This window comes from Mustela putorius, unplaced genomic scaffold (assembly GCF_011764305.1).
Source record: "Mustela putorius furo isolate JIRA1106 unplaced genomic scaffold, ASM1176430v1.1 tig00000832_pilon_pilon_pilon, whole genome shotgun sequence".
In the NCBI taxonomy this organism is placed as follows: Eukaryota; Metazoa; Chordata; class Mammalia; order Carnivora; family Mustelidae; genus Mustela; species Mustela putorius.
Genome location: NW_025421491.1, coordinates 852,798 through 876,736, shown reverse-complemented (window position 1 = coordinate 876,736; position 23,939 = coordinate 852,798). Strand labels below are relative to the sequence as shown.

The 23,939-nt window shown below is 41.2% G+C and overlaps 1 protein-coding gene across 11 annotated transcripts in view; it reads right to left on the bottom strand.

The window, feature by feature from the left end:
• The window catches only part of SYNJ1 (synaptojanin 1), an 87,012-nt gene extending 65,573 nt beyond the window's left edge, over nucleotides 1–21,439 (bottom strand). For all 11 annotated transcript variants that reach the window (XM_013058844.2, XM_013058847.2, XM_013058850.2 and 8 more), the window contains exons 1-2: nucleotides 21,327–21,439; nucleotides 20,158–20,303 (exon numbers count right to left, since the gene is read on the bottom strand). In XM_013058844.2, the coding sequence (XP_012914298.1) occupies nucleotides 20,158–20,303; nucleotides 21,327–21,424 (244 nt within the window). In that variant the 5' untranslated portion in view covers nucleotides 21,425–21,439. The remainder of the gene's footprint in view (nucleotides 1–20,157; nucleotides 20,304–21,326) is intronic.
• Nucleotides 21,440–23,939: the final 2,500 nt, after the last annotated feature.

The following is a 23,939-nucleotide window of genomic DNA, read 5'->3' as shown; positions in this document are numbered from 1 at the left end:
CAAGCTAGTGCCCACTCTTTCTCAAATAAATACATAAAATCTTAAAAAAGAAAAGAAAGCATATTATTAGATCCTTATATCCTTCCCACTTCCTGTCAATCTTTATGGCCAAAAAATGGGCTATCTTCTCTGCCTACTGCTTTGCCGAATACTTCTGAGTTCTTTGTATTAGAGAGCTTTTCCTTTTCCGCCAGAGCTCTTCTCCAGGGTTCTACAGACCATCTCATCTTCCCTGCCTCCTTCACCTCTTTTCAGACCATCTACTCATAAGACTTCTTCTTAGTTAACCCATTTCTGTCTTGGAGTGAGTTGTGTTCTGCTAGCTGGCAGAACACGCTAAAACTAATTATTCAATTAATCACTCAATTAGCAGATACTGTCATAATTCTCTAGCATGATCATTAAGTGTGGGCCTTTACCTTTATCAAAGCACCCCAAATGAAATTAGGGAGTAAGATTTCCCTAAGCCATTAAAGTTATGGGGATTTGTATTTCATTCTGCATTTGTAGAGTTCTTTTTATGATTACACCATATAGTTAAATAACAGTTACTCCTAACATTAAATGACAAGCGACACATATACAAAATGTCACATTAATTTTAATTATATTTTGTAAAGTAAATCAGGACTGCCCGTCCCTAAACACTCCCTCATTAAGAGTACTGTATACATTAAGGCAAACATTAGGGGCGCCTGGATGGCTCAGTTGCTAAGTGTCTGCCTTTGGCTCAGGTCATGATCCTAGAGTCATGGGATCGAGCTCCACATCGGGCTCCCTGCTCCATGGGAAGCCTGCTTCTCTCTCTCCCACTCCCCCTGCTTCTGTTCCCTCTCTGGCTGTGTCTCTGTCAAATAAATAAATGATATCTTTTTTTAAAAAATGAAGCAAATATTAGAGATTTGTTATATCTCTGATGACAGAGGCATGGCTTCCAGAGAAAATTATTAGAGTTTTAGAGGTTACATGCTCTATGTATTTAACCCCACTAATACAGTAATATAGATATTACTAGATGTATCCGTTTCAGCACCTAAATCATTATTTAGGTTCAAATACCAGCAACCAGTAAAATTAAAAAGAAAATGAATTTTAATATTAAGCCATTACCCTCCCTTAAAAACAATAAAAAAGTCATTTTATAACTTAAATTACCATGCAACAAAATGGTCTCTCTTCTAATAATATATAATAATGATCTTTTCATTAACTGTGCTCCAAATATCTGAATATGTCATGTCTCTCAGGCCCCATGAAGACCCATCTATGAAACTGTTATCTGATTCAAACACGGCAACAAGTGTCATTTACACTTTTATGTTATATTCTAAGACTCAGGAAACAGGCCTACACACAAGCATACAATTTAAACTGAAGTGCTTATTCTTAGGTAAAAGTATGCTAAAGGAAAGGAGAAATAATTTGAAGAGTAGATATCACTTTCCTTCCAAGGAATTTTTTTGCTTTCTCCTCAAACTATTAAATGAAATTTTAGAGTGATGAATGACGTTTCAGCTGAGCTATCTATATATTGCTTCTGTGGTGATTACGACAGAACACATATTATTCAATTTTCACAACACCCCCATGGGCAAAATTACAACTATTTCCCTCTGACATGAGGAAACAGGCTTAGAGAGGTTATCAATTTGTTACTAACTTGCCTAAGCTTCAACAGCCTGAGTCAGAGAATGCAGCTTCAGGAGGGAAGGGCTTTTGCCTAGTTCACTGCTCTATCCCTAGGGGCCTAGCTCAGTGCCTGGTGCTCAGCGGGAGTTCAAAGATTTTATGTTCAATGAGTTTGTCAATGAAATTTCAGAGCCATATGTAATTTTAACTCCTGACACTTCCAATTCCCTAAGAGAAAACCATATTCTTCCTAAACATCTTTTCTGTAAAAGACTGTAATGCTTCATGCTTCAAAGGCTTGGGGTGGAACTGAGGGAGGTCTTTTGTAGGCAGACAGAGCCCAAGCAGAGTAAGAACAACGGTCCCGTGCATGGATTTGAAGAAGAGGAAGAGAGGGCGTCCACTTGGGGGAGGGATAGGCTGGGATAAGTCTGAGCGGGGTGAGGAGGGTAGTGCCCACCAGGGATGTTGGGAGTTGCCTGGTATGGTAGGTTGACGCTTGGGTAGGACAGGGAGGGCAGGGTGCACTGCAGGGAAGCCCAAGGCAGGGTGCAAGAGCCCATGGGCCGAGGGGGGCACCCGTACGTTGGAGGAGGCTGCAGAGGCAACAGAAGAGTGGCTGGTCAGAGAGGGGAAGGATCAGGATAACGGGGACCAGGTTCCTCACTGTCAGAGAATGAGAGTGCAGTACGGGAAGAGAGAAAACTAGAATGGGCACTCCGGACTTGAGTGAAATTGGAATTACCAGTGTGAACTTGTAGTTTTCCAGACGGACTGAAAACATGGATATAAGTGGGTGTGTATAACCATTTATACATATTCACACACAATTACATATTCTCCTTAGCTCTGTCCATCGGCAGGGCCTGAGATCAGCGGTACTCCAATGGTGATAACCACAGCCAGCACCCAGATCTTGCTTTCGAATACCATTCTCCACTGTTAAGGACTCCTTGGAGAAATGGCTGGTAACAGGGCAAAGGCGGCACAAGTTAAGCCTGGAATATATTCTTGTGCCAGAAAGAAAGTGCTCGAAGAATAATGGAGACGTGCCATCAAAATACAGAAGCCAGCTTGAAGGGGCTTCTACTAGAGAAATCTGGAACAATTTGAGCTTTAAAACAAATTATAATAGGAACAGGATTACAGCACACCAAAAAAGGCCATAACCAGAAGTGTGATGAGTAATGGGGATGTTTATAGGCTCTCGAAGTACCGGACATCAAAACACTTTTTATACAAGAGAAGGGTGTCTTCCAGGGACCATCTTAACCAAAGAATCAGAGTGAACACCCAACGGTAATGGGATAAGACAAAATCGTGTGCCCCCTGACAGGATACCACAGAAAGGACACAGCACCACTTTGGTAATATTCCTGCTGATACAGAACCTCAACCTGAGCACGAGGAGCCATGAGACAAACTCACAGTGATGTACACTCTGCAAAACAACTGGCCTTTATCTCCAGAAGTTTTAAGGTTATAAACATCAAAGATTGAAGAACTTCTCCAGATTTAAAGGGAATAAAGCGGCATGACAATTAATAAAATGACAAATCTGAACTGTATCTTTTTGTTATTATGAGTCATTGGGACAACTGGTGAGTTTGAATGAAGTCTGAGATTAGACAGAAGTACAATGTAAACTTTTTTGATGGTTATATTGTAGTTATGAAGGAGCAATTCTTTCTAGGAAATAAGTAACAGTATTTGTGGGTGATGGGACATCATGTCAGCAAGGTATTCTGAAATAATTCAGAAAATAGTTCCTTGCACTGAACTTCAGCTCTTCTGTACCTTTGACAGTGTTTCCAAATTTTTTTAAAGAATTGAATGTAATCATCAAAAATAAATTTTAAAAATACACATGCACTTTCCTAAATTAAGAAGGTTTTATCTCTACATAGTACTAAGATAAACTCTTACAGTACTATGTTATCCCCTCCACATACACTTTTTTTTTTTTTAAGATTTGATTTATTTATTTGACAGGCAGAGAGGCAGGCGGAGAGAGAGGAGGAAGCAGGCTCCCTGCCGGGCAGAAAGCCCGATTTGAGACTGGATCCCAGAACCCTGAGATCATGACCTGAGCCGAAGGCAGAGGCTTTAACTCACTGAGCCACCCAGGTGCCCCCTCCCCATACATTTTTTAATGGGGGAAAAGATCCCCTTATTTTTTTTTTTTAAAGTTTCTTTCTTTCTTTTTTTTTTTTTTTAAGATTTTTTAATTTATTTATTTGACAGACAGATCACAAGTAGGCAGAGAGGCAGGCAAAGAGAGAGAGAGGAGGAAGCAGGCTCTCCGCGGAGCAGAGAGCCTGATGTGGGGCTCGATCCCAGGACCCTGGGATCATGACCCGAGCCGAAAGCAGAGGCTTTAACCCACGGAGCCACCCAGGTGCCCCAAGATCCCCTTATTTTATGAAACTCCATGAAATATAGAGAAATACACGCTGTAAGAGGGAGAGACTTAAATTATTGTCCTATTTCTCTGGTAATTTTTAATTCTAGAAAATAACCTGGGAATCTTCCACTATAGAGATTATTTAAAATAAAAAAGCCATACTACTTTAAAATAATGTGTATAACTTTTAGATAAAACACAGAATGTACAGATCGTTCACTCACTCATCCCCATCTTTCTTTTTCCCTAATACTTTCCCCTTGCATCCTACACTGCAGCCAAAATGAATAAAAAAGGAATAATGGGTGGCTCCTTCTGTGCGCCCCACATTGTTTTCCCTCTCCCTTTGTTCACAATGTTCTTTCCATCTGGAACACCCTTTAGTCATCTTTTGTGTTTCCAAATATCACCCATCCTTCAATACCTAACTAAAATGCCTCTTCCTTCTTGAAGTTTTTCCCTGATCGCGCTGGAAGTAGATCTTTCTTCCCATTGTTTTATATCTCATTCACTTTAATACGAATAGCAACAGAAATTGTCTCATTTCTTTCTTTTTTTTAAAGATGTATTTATTTATTTGAGAGAGAGCACACTCACGCACACATGCATGGATGTGTGCACACAAGCTGGGGTGGGAAGAGCAGAGGGAAAGAGAAAAGGAGAGAGAGAATCTCAAGCAGATTCCCTGCTGATGGGGGAGCCCAACCTACAGCTCCATCTCACCATCCTGAGACCATGACCTGAGCCAAAATCAAGAGTCAGACACTTAACCGACCCACCCAGGTGCCCCTCGTTTCTTTTTATCTCAACGCAATACCAACCTAACCACAGATGCTGAACACCAAGACTACTAAATATTCATCTAATAGACAAAAAATCCGGGAGCTATAGCACAAAAGGGAATGTTTTGTGAGTTTTAAAATAATACTTAAAAAGATAAACATTTAACTTTACTACCAGCATCTGAATGCCCTAAGTTTAACAATTCCTCACAGTGACATCTGGAAATGTTCAAATGTGATCTCTATGGCGGTACCTCTAGTGGCGTGAGGGTGGGAATGGGAAGGTAGGGGTCAGGAAGACAGGCCTTGTAAAATGATTTCTAACCAGGGCTTAAACTAGTGGAGTTTATGCAATGGTAGGATGTGTCAAGAGCCCCGAGGAAAAAAGAGTGAAAGAATGAGAGGACATGAGAGTTCAGGGGGAGAGTTCAGGGGATATGGTGATTCGAAGTTCAGGTTACTACTTGCCAGGGCTGTCTTTCAAGGTTGTCTACTGGGCTTTCAATGAGGGCAACACCCTGCTCTGCATTTTTTTTTTCTCCTGTTCATGTTGTTTAGTAAATAAGATGCTAGGAAAAACAAACTTTTCTTTTTTTACAAGTTACTGATTTCTAACCACCATCCAGACCTTGAGCAGCCCAGCTCAGGTAAGGAGGCCTGTACCTCTTGAGCTCACCTATTCAACATGTAAAATAAGGAAGAGCCCAACCCCCAGAGTTACTGCTCTAACACCGCAGGGAAGAAGAGTACCTAACTCCCTCAAGGGCTTATTTTAAGGAGAAAATCTCTTCTTCTCTCTTTCCTTATCATGCCCAACACTACCATTCATAGGCTTTCAATTTCTTCTTAACTTTCCATCTAATGTGAACATGTAGTTCCTGAGACATAAAGCTACCTTATGCATAAATCTATTAATTACATTTTTCAACATATCCAGGCATCCACAGAACTGCTAATCTGAAGGCTCTCTGATTCCAATCCTAGTGAATATGTGAATATGAATAAGGTCACAGAACAGAATTTAAAGCAAAATAAAACATGTGCCATAAACACTTATTCTCATAAAAAATATTTATGGATGAAATTACATGATATCCGGAACTTACTTTAAAATAAGTGGGGAGGGGGAACTAGTGGACAGGGATATAGATAAACACAAGGGTCCATGAGTTGACAATCATTGAGGATGGATGACAGATATATGGAGTCAGTGAAACTACTCTCCCTTCTTTGATAAATGTTTGATACTTCCCAAAATCAAATGATAAAATTTATTCTGACAATATTCTTTGGCATGCTAGGTAAGTTCAGAAAGAAGAGAAAACAAGATAACTCTGGACAGTTAGTAAGAGCGGAGGCTACTGGAATTCTAAGCAATCTGGGAGGTGCTTTCCTTCAATTACCCTAGACCACAAGTACACTCGTCAAAAGCTCAATGGGCATCTGGACTTTCATTATTTGAAAGGAAGCAGTTAGTCCTACTGCCTGTAGAATGACCCCATAGGGCATGCCTGGGTGGCGGTGAAGTATGCAACTCTTGATTTTGGCTCAGGTCATGATCTCAGGGTCATGGGATTGAGCCCTGTGTCTGTGCTATGCTCAGTGCGGATTCTGCTTGAGAGTCTCTCTCTCCTCCTCCCTCTGCCCTTCCCCCTACTTGTATACACATGCATGTGCTCTCTCTCTCCCTCTCTCCAATAAATAAAATCTCAAAAAAAAGAAAAAAAGGATGACCCCATAGCTTACTCTCAGGCCATCATATAATCATCAATGATAAATACATAATAAATTGGGAAGGAAGACTCTGCAATTACAGAATGAAGACCCCAGGAAAGGTAAATACTGCTGTACTCTGCCATAAATGTTTTCCTTATTCATCCTAAATCACTTAGCTTTAGTATCCTCCTCTGTTGAAAACAGCCTTGGAGAATAATGAGCTGGCCCTGGCTCGTCACAGAAGAGGTTGAGAAATACTGAAAACTACACTAAGCCATGAAGTAGTAACATCCAACACCTTAATTCGGACAATTTAACTCACTCAGTATTTTAGCTCTGTGCTGCTTTCAAAGTTCTTATAACCGAACAAATTATGACTGAACGTAGACCTAACCTACGTTTCCTACCAAAGCGACAGGAAAGGAATGAAGAGAGAAGCTACAGAGATGATCTATTTAGAGACAACAGAAAACACTCAAGAGTCTAAATATATCAATTGGCCTTTATCAAAACTTAATATACTAATTGTCCTCTAGCATGTTTCTCAGCACCCTCCTTTGCTGGAGTGACTTGCTTTTCTAGCACTGTATCATAGGACATCATCGGTATTATTCAGCATTATTGGTAACACATTCTCTTCTCAAATTAGAATATCAGGCAAAAAAAATGAAGCATAAGCTCATCTCTGGAAAGTCAGATGAAAACACAAGCATATACCTATTTCTTGGTTCTCATGACTGTGACTCTAAAACAGAGGTTTATTAAACATAGGATAACTGGTGATCAGACCTGCACGGCCAACTCTACCACCTGAGCAGAAAGAAACAGAATTCACTTATTATCTGGGATCCCCAGGTGATTACAAAGTCATCTGTTTTAAACTCCAATGGTACTGAGGATTAATTTTAAATGTAAATTTCTCTAACTTCTGACAATTACAAAAATTCAAACTAAACAGGGGCGCCTGGGTGGCTCAGTGAGTTAAGTGGCTATCTTCCCTCAGGTCATGATTCCAGGGTGCTGGGATAGAGCCCAGGGAGCCTGCTTCTCCCTCTCACTTGTGCTCTCTCCCACTCTCTCTCAAATAAATAAAAAAGATCCTAAAATAACAATAATAATAATTCAAACTAAACAATGAAGCTACCTAATGAAGGTCCTGCTAACCCAATGTCAACATTCGGCTGTGGCTCCAACCTTCCAGACAGGCAGCAAACTGTCTTTTTTTTTTTTTTTTTTTTTAAGATTTTATTCATCATTTGACACACAGAGAAAGACCACAAGCGGGCAAAGAGGCAGGCAGACAGAGAGGGGGAAGCAGGCTCCCCGCTGAGCAGAGAGCCCGATGCGGGACTCGATCCCAGGACCCTGAGATCATGACCTGAGCAGAAGGCAGAGGCTTAACCCACTGAACCACCCAGGCGCCCTGCAAACTGTCTTTCTTCAGCTGATACTCCAGACCAAACTAGAGAAAGTCATTAAGAATGTGAAAGCAAGATTACACATTAGTATGCTCTTCCTAGAATCACAATTTGCCTGTGGTTGCGAGCACTGCAGTTTGTGGTTGGCTTATTTGCATACAGGTATCACTTTGGGGTAGTACCAGAGAGCCTCTCGTCAGAGGATCCTAGAGACGGTGCAAAACAGGCCACTCATTTTCAAAAGAAAAAACTAAGAATTTAGGTGATTCATCCAAGATTGTGTAACTACCTGGCAGTAAAGCCACTTTCCATTTTCTCATACATAAAAAGAAAAATTGTTTTAAAAGGAAAAGGTTCTCTTTGTAGAATTAAAAAATTAAAATTCCAGTTGAAAGACATTAAACTCTCCAAATTGATGTTCTGTATAAACAGCAAATCCCAATGTTGGCAACATTTCAAAATAATAGTAACCTTTCACTCATTACGTAACAAGTATTTATTGAATGCTTACCATGTACCAGGACACTGGCAAAGTTCTACAAAGAAAAAAAGCCGGTGCTCTGACACCTTTTAATAGGAAGATAGCTATTATGTAAGTAATATATGCAAAATCATAAATGATAGTAAGTACTATGATGGAGTTACAACAGAGTACAACAGGAAGACCTAATTTAAAATTATTGGGGGGACAGCAATGGATAGGCCTGCCTGCAGATGTGCCCTTTAAGTTGAAATCTGAAGAATAAACAAGAAGTTAGCCAAATGAAGAGTGGAGGGAAAAACATTCCATGCAACATACAAATACTTTATGACCCAGCAATCCCATTCCTAAAATACATCCAACAGAAATGTGTATGTATGTGCACCAAAAGACATTTATAAGCATGTTCATACTAGTATCATTCATCAAAGAAAGAATTAGAAGGAAATGTCAACAGAACCAATACTGGAATATTTATACCACGGAATACCACATAATGAAAACTTTTTTTTTTTAATACTTTATTTATTTATGCCAGAGAGAGATAGCAAGAGAGGAAACACAAGTGCAGGGGAGCTGGAGAGGGAGAAGCAAGGCTCCCCACTGAGCAGAGAGCCTGATATGGGGCTCAATCCCCAGGACCTTGGGATCATGACCTGAGCTGAAGGCAGGTGCTTAACGACTGAGCCACTCAGGGGCCCCAACAATGAAAACTTTTGCCACCTGCTACAACACAGATGATCTCCCAGACAGAACACTGAGAGAGAGAAGCCGGCCCCAAAAGAATACATATTGAATGATTCCATTTATGTTAAGTTAAAAACTGGATAAAACTAATCTATGATGTGGGGTGCCTGGGTGGCTCAGTTGGTTGGCCGAATGCCTTCAGCTCGGGTCATGATCCCAGAGTCCTGGGATCGAGTCCCACATCAGGCTCCCTGCTCCATGGGGAGTCTGCTTCTCCCTCTGACCTTCTCCTCTCTCATGCTCTCTCTCACTGTCTCTCTGTCAAATAAATAAATTAAAAAAAAAAAAAAACCTAATCTATGATGTAAGAAGTCAGGCAGTGATCATCTCTGCAAATCATAACAGAGAGAATAACTGGGGAGGAACGCGAGGGAATCTTCTGGAAAGCAAGTAATAATGTTTATTTCTCAACCCGGCAGTGGTAACATGTATGTGCTCATTCTAATAATTCATTGCATTCTACATTTATGATTTACGTATTTTTCTAAATGCATAAACACATTTTAAAATAAATACTGAGCAGAATAAACAGCATATGTGAAGGCTCTGAGATCAGAAATAATTGGGTACATTCAGAACTAGAAGGCCAAAGTGGCTGGAACACAGAAACCAAGAGGCAAAATAGTCTTAAGACTGAAGAGGGAGGCAGAGACTCAATGATATAATGCAGATCATCTTAAAGAGCTCGGATTTTAAGTTCCAAGTGGTCAACCATGAAAGGGGCTTAAACAGGGAAACAATATGATCTAAATTGTATTTTTAAACAGACTGGAGAGTGGGGGAGGGGAGTGGAAACAGGGAGAGCAGTTAAGGAGGCTCTAGGAATGATCCATGAAAGGCACTACAGTGGCCAGACAATAGCAGAACCAGGTAAAATGGTGACTTGCATGGATTCTCAGTGAAATTAGAAGGTTGGGCACACTGGACATGGTAATTGATTGAATGTGTGAAGCTGGAGAGGAGGAAGTATAGAGGATGACTCTCAACTTCTGGTTTAAAAACAAGGTGGATGGATTGCAATCCACTCTGATAAGGGAGACCGAAGGAAGAGCAGGTCTGAAGGAGAGCAGAGAGCAATGTGACTATTAACACAGGACCACCTATTCCAACCTTTCCATACTATGTAGTCCCCATTCAGGTTAGGGTATCATGGAAACCCAGACAATGATAGTAATCTCTACCTTATTTTGCTAATCAACAGCCCAATGCAAATTACTTATGATATTTCTACAACCACAGCAATTCAATCAGGAAAGGACACAAAACTCAGTCTGATCCAGTGCAAGGGAAAGAGCATGTTCCTTTTTTGGGTTTCAATCCATTCTCTCTGATGGAAAAAGCTGGATTTCAACTGTGTCATCCAAAATAAGTAATTATTCTACCCAGCTCTGTATCAGTCCCACACAGCTTTGCAACATCCACAAATCTGGTAAATACACTTTCCATCCATTCCCCAAGAGAATGATGAAATCATTCAACAAAATAAGCAAAAGACATGGGCCCAGTGCTGACCAAGGACAGACCGCTAGTGAGCTAGGAATTTACTTAATTATAAGATTCATTCTTCCTATATTTCACACAAGGTTCTTAGGATTACAAAACTTTATTTACCTACATTTCAGTAAGGTACTCAACAGACTACACCATCCTATGGTCTACTAGTGAACAGAATATGTAACTATATAAAATGAGGTTCGGGACGTTGTCAGAGAAGGCCAGATAGGGAGAAGGGACTTTCATCCCTAACGGCCAGTAATAAGATACCACCCACCTTAGTGTTAGTGGAGATACAACTCAAAATAAATATTGGTAAGAGCTAGTTTATGTAAGTAAACGCACTTTATATTTAAAGTTATATAAGAAAACTATAAAATGGAAGTGAGTATTTTAATAAGCATAACATTCAGTATATAGAAGTATTTTATGTTTAAGGCAATAATTCAATCAGAAATATTTCCTTCCTTCCTTTTTTTTCCCTTTCCTTCCCTTACCTTCTCTTTTCTCCCTTCCTTTCTCTCTTTCTTTCCTTAGTTATCTCAATATCATCTAGGAATTCAAAGAACCTAAGTTTCAACCTAAATGAAGAGAGTAATTAAATAGTGTCCAATTGGCCAACAAGTTAATCCATCTCCCCAAATGTCATATATACTCACAATAATGCAACTAGTTCAGTGGCTGTGAAATGCACTCTAGTGTGAACACATGCTTATGTAACATAACAATGGCTTATCTTTGCAAACTCTATTTTAGTAGAAAACAATAAAACACAAATTCTTATCTTCAACCATTAAAAAACCCAAGCAGATTTAAATTGTCACCAATAAAAGTATAATATCAATTTTTAAAGCTGTACCTCCTTTTGGCACGCTAATTACAAGGCTTACTCCAAATGCACTAGGCTACCCTATTTCGTTTCTTTCAAAAGCACAGTTTATTTTCTTAAATTTTGTTTAATTACTTTCAAAAACACAGTTTAAATGTAACTAAGTGATAAACTTTCATTGATTTAGACTATACCACCTCAGAATTGTTGAAAATGTCGGTACTAGATGCAAAGGAAATCTATTCTATTTAAACTGCTACCCATTATACTTGGCTTATATTTTTTTCAGCTTTTGGGTATCTGAAAAAGTCTTTATGTCATTTTAATTGTGGTTGGGCATAGAATTCTAGGTGTATGGTTTGTTTTCTTCGTCTTTCAGTGCTTTCAAGACGTCGTTCTATATCCACTGGCTTGGATTGTTTCTGAAGAAAAATTTATCATTATTCCTATGTCTCCTTTCTTCAGTCTTTTCTATTATGTCTTTTCATATTTAGTCAATATGTGTTTTTTCTTGATCTGTTTTTAAGATTTCTCTCCATATCACTGGTTTTAAGCAATTTGATAATGTGTTTGGGTGTAGTTTGCTTCGTGCCTCTACTGCTTGAGGTTCATTTAGCTTCTTGGATCTGTGGATTTATAGTTTTCATCAAATTTGGAAAACTGTCAGCTGTTATTTCTTCAAACATTTTTTTTGCTTCTACCCCCTCCTTCTAGGATTCCAATTACCCATATATATTGGCCATAAGTTGTTTTCCAGCCCATTGATGGCTCTGCTTATCGATTTTAGTCTTTTCTCTATGTTTCATTTTGAGTAGTTTCTATTATTATGTCTTCATATTCATTAATTGTTTATTATGCAGTGTCTAATCTATTAATCCCTATCAGCGTATTTTTTTTTCATTTCAGAGAAGTTATTTTTATTTCAATTTGATCTAGGTCTTTCATATTTTTCAGGTTTCTTTAAGATTTATTGTATTAATTAACTAATGATTAGAGAGAGAACACAGAGGAAGAGGGAGAAGCAGACTCCCTCCTGAGCACAGAACTTGACACAAGGCCCAATCCCAGGACCCCCGAGATCACCACCTGAGCAGAAGGTAGATGACCAACCAACTGAGTCACCTAGGGCCCCCCACCATGTCTCTCCTTAATGTGTTTATTCTTTCCTCTACTCCTTGGACTTATGGAGTATATTTACCATAGCTGTTATGATGTCTTTGTTTATTCATTTGTTTTTTGAGAGAGAGCATGTGTGAGAGCCGGTGGGAGGGACAGAGGGAGAGGGAGAGAGAATTTTAAACAGATTCCACATTCAGGGCAGAGCCCAGTGTGGGGCTCAATCTCATAACCCTGAGATCATGACCTGAGCTGAAATCGAGTCAGATGCTTAACTCACTGAGCCACCTAAGGGTCCCTTCTTGTTTATTAATTTTAACATCTCTTTCTACAGATTGACTTTTCTCCTCATTACGGGGTGTGTTTTCCTGTTTCTTTGCATGTATGGCAATTTTTAATTGAATGCCAGACATTGTGAATTTGTTACAGAGTTGAATACTGGCTATATGGATATATACTTTGTATTCCTATATTCTTAAACTTTGTTCTAAGATACAGTGAAGTTTTTTGGAAATTAGGTTATTTGGAAACAGTCTGATCCCTTTGGGTCTTGCTTTTAAGCTTTGTCAGAGAGGACCACAGAAGCGTTTAGTCTAGGGCTACTCTGCCCCATTACTGAAGCAGAATACCCTTCTGAGTAGTCAACCCAATTCCCAGAGTTCCATAATATTTCTCCATTCTGGCTACTGACAACTTAAATACTCCCAGTCCTAGGTGAGGTTCAGGAAATTTTCTTCCTGCTGCTTTTGGTGGTACTTTCCCTGCCTTGGGTAGTTTCCTTCCACACCAGCAGTTACCAGTACTCAGCTGAAATCTCACGCGGAACCCTCTGCACATTTCTGAAACTCTCTGTGTAGCTACCTCCTCTTTGGTTCTAGTCCTGAGAATTCTCATTGCCTTGGCTTCCACAAATTCCCTACTCTGTCTCCTCAACTCAGGGAGACTGCCGGGCTTTCTCTGGGTGCATCTCCCTGCTACTGCAGCCCAGAAGCACTCCAGGTAATAAGCAGAGTGATCAGCTAGAGCAATCGTAAGGCTCACGCCTTTGTTTCCCTTCCCTCAAGGATCAGTGCCTCCTGCCACCTGTTGTTCAAAGTCTGAAAACTGTTTCTTTATTTTTATCTTTATTTTATTCTTTGTTATGTAAAGTGAGAGGGGTCCCTAGTATACCATCATGGTCAGAAGCAAAAAAATCCCGTTATAGTCTTGTACTAGTTATATTTTATAAGATAAGAACACCTGGTAGACCTGAAATTATATAATAAAGTCACATAATGGGATTTTATTGTTCAATGAAAGACACACTGTGCTTCGCCTTTTATTTTCTCATAGCAAAGTTAAGTGCTTTGTTAGCACTTAGGAACTAATTTGGCTCAACGTTAACAAGCAAATTCTGCTAGCTGGCCCAGGAGTGAAATGTTAATTTTTTTTAAAGCATAGATATTTAAGTGGCTGTTTACTTTCTGTTCTATCAAATAGAACATTCCAAAAATTACTTACAAAAGGGAAACAAATTTTTGCAAACCTAACACAAAGTAATATGTAACAAGTCTAAATTTCATCATTCTGTGCAGAAAAAGTCAACTATAAAAAGTCACTTCCCTCAACTTGAATTTTTTTTTTTCTTAAAAAGAGACAAGATACTGCAACTTAATCTAAAGGGCAATCATGCTGACTGCCAGCATTTGGCAATTAAAAACAACAACAACAACAACAACTATACACACTGCTTGTCATCACCACCTCCTACACTTGTTATCCAAAATTTCAGAATCTGACATTTAACTTGGCTCAGCAAAGCAACTTTATATTTTTAATGACCAACTCTAAACCAAATCATGTTCTCTCTAATATATTAAAGTTTGTAGGCAAAAACAAAGCAAGTTTAATACTTCCCTCATTAGAAAATACTACTAATTTCACTCTTAACTTTAAAGTCCGCTAGCGGCATTCCCTTGTTTTTGCTCTTCATTCCTTGACCCCCAGAATAACAACCACCACCCTCACAGCAACCCAATCATTAAAGTAAAAAATCAAATGGTAGACTAGGTCATCAGAGCAGTTATTTTCTCTCTCAAGCCTCAGTTTGTACATCTGTGAAATGGAAATGAAAACACAACCCACAGAATTAAATGGAATCAAGGGTGCCCAATACCACGTCTCCCTCAACTGTAGGTCGAGACACTCCAGGACACTTCAACAACCTCCCATAAGAGCTGCAGGAGATTTTTAATTTAAAGAAGCATAGAGATACTCAACAGATGTTGCACTGCCCAAACTATTGGCTTGAGGTAGTTCAGAGTTTTCACATTAGACTGCAATACATTCCCTTGATGATACCATATCTTTGTAAAGCTGGGTTTTCAGCAGTTGAGGTGATAAAAAGCAAATACCACTCCAAAATCAATGTGGAACAGGAAATGAGGGCGGAGCTGTCCAGTCTGATTCTAAGGCTTAAAAAGCTATTCAATGGGGCGCCTGGGTGGCTCAGTGGGTTAAGCCGCTGCCTTCGGCTCCGGTCATGATCTCAGGGTCCTGGGATCGAGTCCCGCATCGGGCTCTCTGCTCAGCAGGGAGCCTGCTTCCTTCTCTCTCTCTCTCTCTCTGCCTGCCTCTCAGTGTACTTGTAATTTCTCTCTGTCAAATAAATAAATAAAATCTTTAAAAAATAAAAAAATAAAAAAAATTAAAAAAGCTATTCAATGCTCAACAGGTACATGCATATCCCATTAGTATGTAACTGGTTATTTATGAAGGAAATAAGTTATTTTCCATTTACTTGCATTATTTTTTTAAATAGCTACTAGAGTTGTTAAAGCAGACGTATTTAACGTTTGGACCTAATTATTTAACAAGCGGAGCTGTGGCCTGGGGGTGCTGTGAAAAACTTAATGAGACACCATGAAACAATAAAGTTTAGGAACTTCTGGCTTAATGTTGTGACTTGCAGAGGAAGCTTTCAGGAAATGGCAACTATTATTTCACTATTATTACTTCCTTACAATGTGCAGTTTCATAAAAAAGTCAGTGTAATCCACATTCTGTAACAAAGATCTCCAGAATGTTGTCCTATAGTTTTATGGCTCATATTTCCATAAAGAAAAAATTAGGTAAATGAAGAAACTCAGATGAACAACGTGGGGTAAAACTAGGTCCAGAGTATAGTGATACGGCCTTGCCGTCTAGGAAGTACATGATTTGGGTCCTGGCTGAGTTGGAAAGCTTGAAATAATCTTTCCACTAGAAAGAAGAAGCAATTAGTTCTTACTTCCATAGTAGCATATATTGAAAAGCTCTAATATTAAGAGTTAGGAATTTATATCAGCACCTCCCATCTCATCTTTAAGACAGGTGATCCATAACTTCTGTTTTTGGATTATCCTTCATTTCCCATGTTGACCTTCCCTTCATTTTCTACTTAGGATACAATTATGAAGTAAATTATTTACCTCTGCTGAAGCTTGAGATGGGTTGAAAAATTATGGGACAGCTCGTGAGTTTAATGCATGTTTGGTCAGACTGGCTACTTGTCCTTCCCCTGTTGTCGTCTTTCTGTGTGTAACTATAGAAAGAAAATGAAAACTGAACCTGACACAAAACTGGCAGATGGCTTTTTAAATCTCCTATTTGTTTCCAATGAAACACAACCTATAGTGTTATAACTTGCTGACCATCACACTTGCTGCTTACACTGGTCCAGACACAGTAGACTAGTTCCACAGAGAACACACTTGCTACACTGCACATCTACATGTCCACAGACATCAAATTTCAGTTTAATTAAACAGTTTTCTGGACTGATAATTTTTAATGCCTTTTATAGCAGCAGTTCAGTCAAATAGCAATTCTTTAAAAGATTAAAAAAATAAGTTTTATTAAAAAGAGTACTGTAATTTTGAACATAGAATATTGTATTTTTGTCAACTTTGTAAGCTAGTTTAGGTTAATTTTCCTCCCCAACTACTCCCCCCGCCCACCCAGGGCACTAATTTAGCCATTTATTCCCTCAGTGAGCAAAACACTGTACTAAGCACTAGACGTACAGAGACTACTACATGGGTCTTTTCCTCAAAAGTACAGCGCCCAGACACAGAAGTTCCACAGAACCTGAAAGCACTGTATCAAAAGTGCTATGGGACCATTAGCACTTGGTTCAGGCGGAAGTTTCAAGAAAACTAGTCATTAGCCCAATAACAGTCAACAATAGCATTAAAATTGATGGAACACGGTTACTTTGGATAAAATTTGTAAGCTAAGAATGTTATCCCATAATCTATCCTAGAAAGGCCTATATAAATTATGCTCAGAGTGATCATCCCAACCTAATTACATCAGAATCTCTAGGGAGCTGGAGCCCAGGCAGCCGCATTTATAACCCCCCACCCAGTGATTACGATGCGCATCCAAGGCTGAAAACCACTGGCTCACTAATTGATTAAGTCACTGTATCATGACTGATTTAAATTTAGAAGCCTAGCAACATACAGACAGATTCCTCAGGCTAGATTTGTAGAAGAGATTAGTAGATGCTCAGGCTCTACAAAGATCCATGATCTAAAATTCTTTTTACTGTGTTTGTACTCGCACCTTATTTTTTGATATGTGCTAGTCATACAAAATAGAAGGTTTTATGTTGGGTATCTCTTGCACTTCTGGTATAAACCAAGAAAAATAAGTGACTGTCAGTCCTCAATGGTATGTACTACCTAAGATGTCTGATTTTGTCAACTTTAAAGCCAGAACAAGTGGGGCCTGTTAGAAATCATAACTTTTCGGTGCACGACTGAGTCCTGCAAGGGTCACTTCTACCATTTACTTCCAAAAAGAACACCTGCACATAACCATGTAGAGAACCAAAAGCCAGCACTTAAAAAGGATTTATCCTGGGGTACGGACTAAGTTCTAGACAAATGAAGAAAAGGAAGAAACAAGAGTGAGATTGGAGTGGGCAGTGGGGCAGGTCCTCAGGAAGAAGACTTGAGAGAGAATACAGTCTTGGATTGGAAAGACAGAGAAAAGCATTCCAGCAGTCGTGAAGGAAGAGGGTGTTCACAGGAACAGCATGATGAAGAGAGAAAAAAAAAACCCGGTACCTTGTGAAAGCACTAAGGAGACACAAGAATTTCCTTAAAGGAGACCAACATCCACGCTGGACGAACAGGGTGGGGCCACGTTATGGAAGACCTGGATGGGCAGGTTGAGGATTTTAAACTTAACCTTACTGAAAAATGGGGTTCTACTTTGGTTTAACATTGTACATGATTTGAGAAGATTCTTCTTGCTGATTAACAAGCATAATGTATTGAGATTAAAAGGGCTGGGATTATTGAAGAGAAAAAGAACACCTCAGTACCTTCCAAACACTGCTCCCTGAATACAACAGGCATTTAAGAAATGTGAGATTTTTAAAAATAAACACTCTACAGTTGTGCACCTTGATACTGCTCCCAAATGAATGTCAAATTAATTTTATAGTCAAACGATTTATAAAAAGGTCTGTTAGCTCTTAATATTCATATTTTAAGTTATTACCATGAAGTTTATTATAGGAAAGCTAACAACATACCCACAAAATTATATATCCATTTATGCTTTTACCGAAAAGGGCAATATTTAACTTTTTCTCTTGACAGAACTGCTTATGCTGTCTAAATCTAATGAAAATAAATATAATCAGTAAATGTTAAGACAGTATTTTTAGTATTTTTTCCTTAAAATAAATGATAATGCCAAAATGGATGGTTTAGGGAGTTTGCCTTCTTAACCATTATTTGGCATAAAAGAGAGCTGCTGGACATTTGGAAGTATGATTATCCTTAGGTTTCCTAAGAGTAAAATACAGCAATAATCCTAATAACTATGGGTAATGCATACTGTGTAAACATGTGACTCCCTATTATTACTAATAACCACAATTGAAGAAACATTTTAAATTTAGACAAATTAGAAAATCAGGTAATATCACCAAAAAAACCCACAAGCAGCTAAAAAATATTTCACAACTAAATCACACCATTTCCCCCCAGATATTTTTAATTAAGAATTCATCATTATAAGAACTGTATTTGTAGCATAAAAAAATAGACTATGCAAACTAATATTATAGCAAGATTATATTTCAGTTTATTTAAATGTAAAAAACAGTTTGAATTAAGTCCATACTAAGTATAACCCATCTTATTAATACTTGTTTCTTAGAATAGAACACAAATAGCTCTTCCTGCTCACTCAAACCATGTTACTATATGTACCAAAAACATATACATTTCTTATACATTACACTCTGCTTAAGCTTTTCCATTATGTCACTACCCTTTTTTCCCAGTCAGGATAAAATTTTATTATTTTTAGAATATTAAGATCAGGTTAACATTTTAATAGGTTAATATTCTGTATGCAAAAGTTAGGGTCTTATGTGCTCTTCACTTACTGAATCTGAAGAAAGTTTAGCAGTTTAAAATATCTAGAGCCTTTTATTTGTAAGTATGACTTTTTTTTTTTAAGAGGCTTATTTGTTTGAGAGAGCGAGCGGGCGAGCCCGGCACACAAGCAGGAGTGGGAGAGGGAGACAGAATCTTGAGCAGACTCCCTGCTGAGCACAGAGTCCAACGCAGGGCTCAATCCGCCCGCGCTGAGACCATGACCTGAACCAAAATCAAGAGCTGAATGCTTTGCTTAACTGACTGCGCCACCCAGGCACCCCTGTAAGTATGAGTGTCAAATGCTATTTTTAATTTATAAAATATGACCAATAGCTAAACTGATGCTAAACAAGGCAAAAACATGGCAAAAAAACAAGTAACTATTACTAAAAAGCCCTTAAAAACACAATCACATTTCAAATAACTCCAAGCTGGAGTTATCTGCCAAAATCTTAAATCAAGAAAGAAAATTAATATTCAAATTAATATATTTATTTTTAACTTCATCCATCTGTCCAGAAAATAACCTAAACCATTCTAATCCACTATTTTGCTTGTGGTGCAGCAGTCCTTTTCTTCAAATTATCAAGGATAATTTTTTAAATGATGTGAAATCAATCATCTTACCTCAAGACATTTTAGAAGTTTACAATTCTCTTAATAAAAATGGAAGGGCCTCACCATAAGATACTCCAAAAAATATCAAATAAATAAGTACTCTTATAGTTCATTACTGTAGCTGATATATAAGAAATCCCATTCATTACAGTAAAAATGTCAAGCAAGCCTTTACGGGTTTATGTGACATGATATAAACTGTTAACGGTAATTCTTTGGAAAGCAAGATGTTCTTTTAGAAACAGCCAAAGAACCCAAGAAAGCAAAAACCTGTAACCAAACGTGCATTTCCCCCTGAACCCCCAAAAGAAACCTGCAGCAGGGGACAGAAAAGAAAATGAAAGTTTAAAATAAGGTTTGATGCAAAAGAAAATAAAAACATCATCTGCTTCAGGAAATACAGCGAAGGGGTTGCCGGGGTCTTCTCTAGAGAATGGTTGAATCGGATGGTTTCAAATCAAAACAGAGACCCAGTCAGTTGGGCTAGGACAGAGGACTTACAAAGCACAGCTACAGCCCCAGACTCGAACATGAGACATTCCTCCTTATGCCTAGTTTCCACTATGAGACTGAAAGGTGGGGGATCCAATTTGTGATAGATCCGAAATCCTTTGCTGAACGCCATTCTCCTTTCTTCCGAGGCGGCCCTGCGAAAACCAAGCAAAGCAAATGAAGCTAACGTCTCCTTCTGCAGCAAGGACTGCACGGCATCCCGAAGTCCCTCCCTGCCAGGTTTGGGTGGGGGGTGGGGTGGAAAAAAGCGGAGCTCAGGGAGAGAATGGTTTATTCCAAAAGATAAGCCGTCACTTAATTTGACCAAAAGCCGGAGGAAAAGCTAACCGATTCTCACCCCAAGGGAACCTAAGGTTTGATCTCTCTGAAGTCCACCAACGGTTTGGCTAAGATGAGTTTCCCGTTTACTTCACGTTTACCAAAAACGAAAGATTTCTGAGCGTATTTCGTTCGGGCTTGTTTATCAGCTTCCTGCTTCTGGATTTGTCACTACGCGGAAAGGGAACAGATTCGGAAACTTCAAGCCGTTCCCTGGCCGGGGAAGGAGAGGAGGTGGGAGGGAAGGTTAACGAGGCTGCTTCAAAGCTCCTTAAGGGGCAGGAGGGAAAGGATTACCCGACGCGAACGGCTCTCCCGGGGGCGGCCGAGAAGGGCAAGGGAAGCGGCGCAGGTTAACGCTGCCTCCCGCCCAGCCGCAGGCCACCGCCGGCTGCGGGGACGGCAGGCGCGAGCCCGTGAATATGAATGGCCACCCGGGAAGACTCACGACACGGACCCGACCGGGGCTCCTCGGGGGTCCCGGACAGCCGACCCCCGGGAAAGCGGCTCCTTCCCAGGGGGAGGAAGCCGCCCGGCCGCCCAATCCCTCCATTATGCGCCAGAGGCGATGACCCGGCGCCCAGACCGACGTGGTTCCTCTCCCGCGGACAGCCTGACAGCCGCTGTCACCACAGCCCCCCGCCCGACGCAGCGCCCCGCACGACCCGTAGTCTCCTCACAACCCCGCCCGCCCTCCCGAGCCAGGGCTGCCCGCGGTCGCCCCTCACCGTTCCCGCCCAGGCTGCGGCGGGGAGGCTGCTCAGGAAGCGTCCGCCCGCGCGCCCGGCTGCCGGTGGGTCTGGCCGCGGCCGCTCCCCGCCCCCCGCCGGCTTGCTCACCTCTTCCTCGGGCTCCTCCTCCTCCCTCTCCCGCAGCCGCCACCGCCACAGCCGCCGGGAACGTCACTTCCGCTCCAGAGGGCCCATCTCTTCCGCATTGCGCCGCGGCCGGGGGCGGAAGGACCGCCCCCCGGGGGGAAAGGCGGGGCGCCAGGAGGCAGGCCCCGCCCACTCCGAGCATCCCTGCGGGTCCGCAATGGTAGGCTGTTTACCGGCCTCTCACTGTAGCGACCTTCGCCTCAGGCGGCGGGTCGGCCAGGTCGCAGCTACGGGTCGGACCGCTGGGGAGCCGGGGACGAGGAGGATCGGCCTCCCTGGGCCCCGCGCGTGGGCTTTTCAGAGCTTACCAGCCCTGCCCGTGGGCGCCAGAGAGGGGCTCCGGGGAAAAGCTTTGGGGACCGGGTACTGATATGTGCCCGAGATGGGTGTCAGGATCACCCCCTGCCGCCCCCAGCGACCTGAGGGCGCGGGGGGGAGGGCTCGGGACAGCCGTGAGCACGCCCGGCCGACGGGGCGGTGCCCGAAGAGCTGTCCATGGTGTCTCCCCGCAAACAGCGCCCAGGTCCTGTTCCGAGCGTCTGGGTAGGTAGCACGAGAAACACGAGGGCCCGCTTTGGAGCAACTCCCTCGGCTGCCTTTTCTTCTGGAGTGTTCCAGAGCTCTCAGGAACACTACGGGAAGGAGTGCTCCGCTGTACACACGGTGGAGGATCGGAAGTCACAAACCGGACCTCAAGGGCGAGCTGGAACATGGCTGTACCGAGGCGGCTGTGGCGGGCTCTGCATGGCGAATCCTTTCGTCAGCGTGGAATTGAACCGAAAGGCGTCTGAGCCTCTCCTCATTTTTCAACCAGTCATGCTACGTGGCTAATAGTCGTGTGTCCCACGGCCTTCTCATTCTCTTTCCACTTCATAGACCTAAATACGAGAATGAAGTCAAAGCCAAGAGGGCCACAAGGAATTGAAATCCTGGAGAGACTGCTTGCCCTCGTTTTTTCTTTACCTCTTCCTCTTCTTGCTTTTATTTTAGCAGCGAAAGCAGAATTTAAATTTGTTGTATTGCTCAAACTCATTTCCCCCTCTGGGCCCTGTCATGTGGCTTGATACAACATTTCTTCACCCATTTTAGAGAAGCTGGACCCACCCTGGTTTCAGGACTCCTGAAGCAGCTATCATTGACTAGAAGAGGAACCTTTTCATTTCTAGAAGGAGATATGCAAAGACACATCGAGTTCTGAGAACTGGAGAGGGTTTCTCATTTAGTACTATTTACTTAGAAAAAGGTTTTGCTCTTAGTAGTGGTTACTGACAGTAGCCTCAGAATTAAACTTATATTAAGAGTCTCTGCTGGACTGTGGTTGCTTCCCCCCTAGCCCCCTCCATTTCAATTAGAGATTGCATTCAACGGAGGAAGTAAATGGGAGTGGGTGGGAATGGAAATTTTCTTATTTGCCTATTCAGTTATAAAGCCTCTCCAGCCCTGAAGGAATGCCAGATGTATGCACCAGAAAAACATATGGAAGGATATTGCTGCGGGAGTGATGTTGATATTATTGAATACTTTGCTTGGGAGTTGTTTTTTATGTCAGCTGAGACCCAGGAAAGAGAAGTTGTTTTAAAAATTACTCAGTTTCAAGTGGAATTGGAACCTGAAACCAAACATGCCCACCCCTATCCTAAGATCACTTCCACCATGCCTGTCTGAGGCCACACAGGAAGCCCCTCCTTCTCAGAGGGTCAATCATGCATGTTGGGCTCTTCTAGAAGCAGGTGCTCTCCCTGTTTCTGTTTTTCTTTGATTTTGAACTAAGGAGATTAAGGTGAAGGTTTCTTGGTTCTGGGTTTGAATTGCTGTTTCTTCCTTCAGAATGAACTGGAGGGGGAAGGGGTTTTGGTAAGCAGGACTCTTATTCCTAGAGCTGTCTGAAGGCCAGGACTTTTCCAAATCCTTTCAAAATAGATCATTTTAGTCATGAAATAAGCGCATGGCCTGGGGTTGAAAAATAAGGGTCATTTTACTAGTGACTTTTATAAAATGTTATTCCTTCTTTTTCTTGTCCCTCTTTACTGATTATACTTGTTACAGCATATGAAAGTAGCTGGACAAATTTTCATCAGATTTGAAGAGTGTGGGGAGGGATGGTGGCTGACTTAAAATACATTATTTTTTAAAAGATTTTATTTATTTATTTAACAGAGAGAGGTCAGAAGTAGGCAGAGAGAGGCAGACTCCCCGCTGAGCAGAGAGCCCAATGCAGGGCTTGACCCCAGGACCCTGAGATCATGACCTGAGCTGAAGGCAGAGGCTTAACCCACTGAGCCACCCAGGTGCCCCTGACTTAAAATACATGTTAAGTGGCACACACAAACTTTTGAGGTCTTAAGGGCCCACAGAGATGAGCTGACACCTTCTTGACCCTTGAAAATGAGCAATGAATGGGGCGCCTGGGTGGCTCAGTGGGTTAAAGCCTCTGCCTTCAGCTCAGGTCATGATCTCAGGGTCCTGGGGTTAAGCCCCACATTGGGCTCTCTGCTCCACGGGGAGCCTGCTTTCTCCTCTCTCTCTCTGCCTGCCTCTCTGCCTACTTGTGATCTCAGTCTGTCAAATAAATAA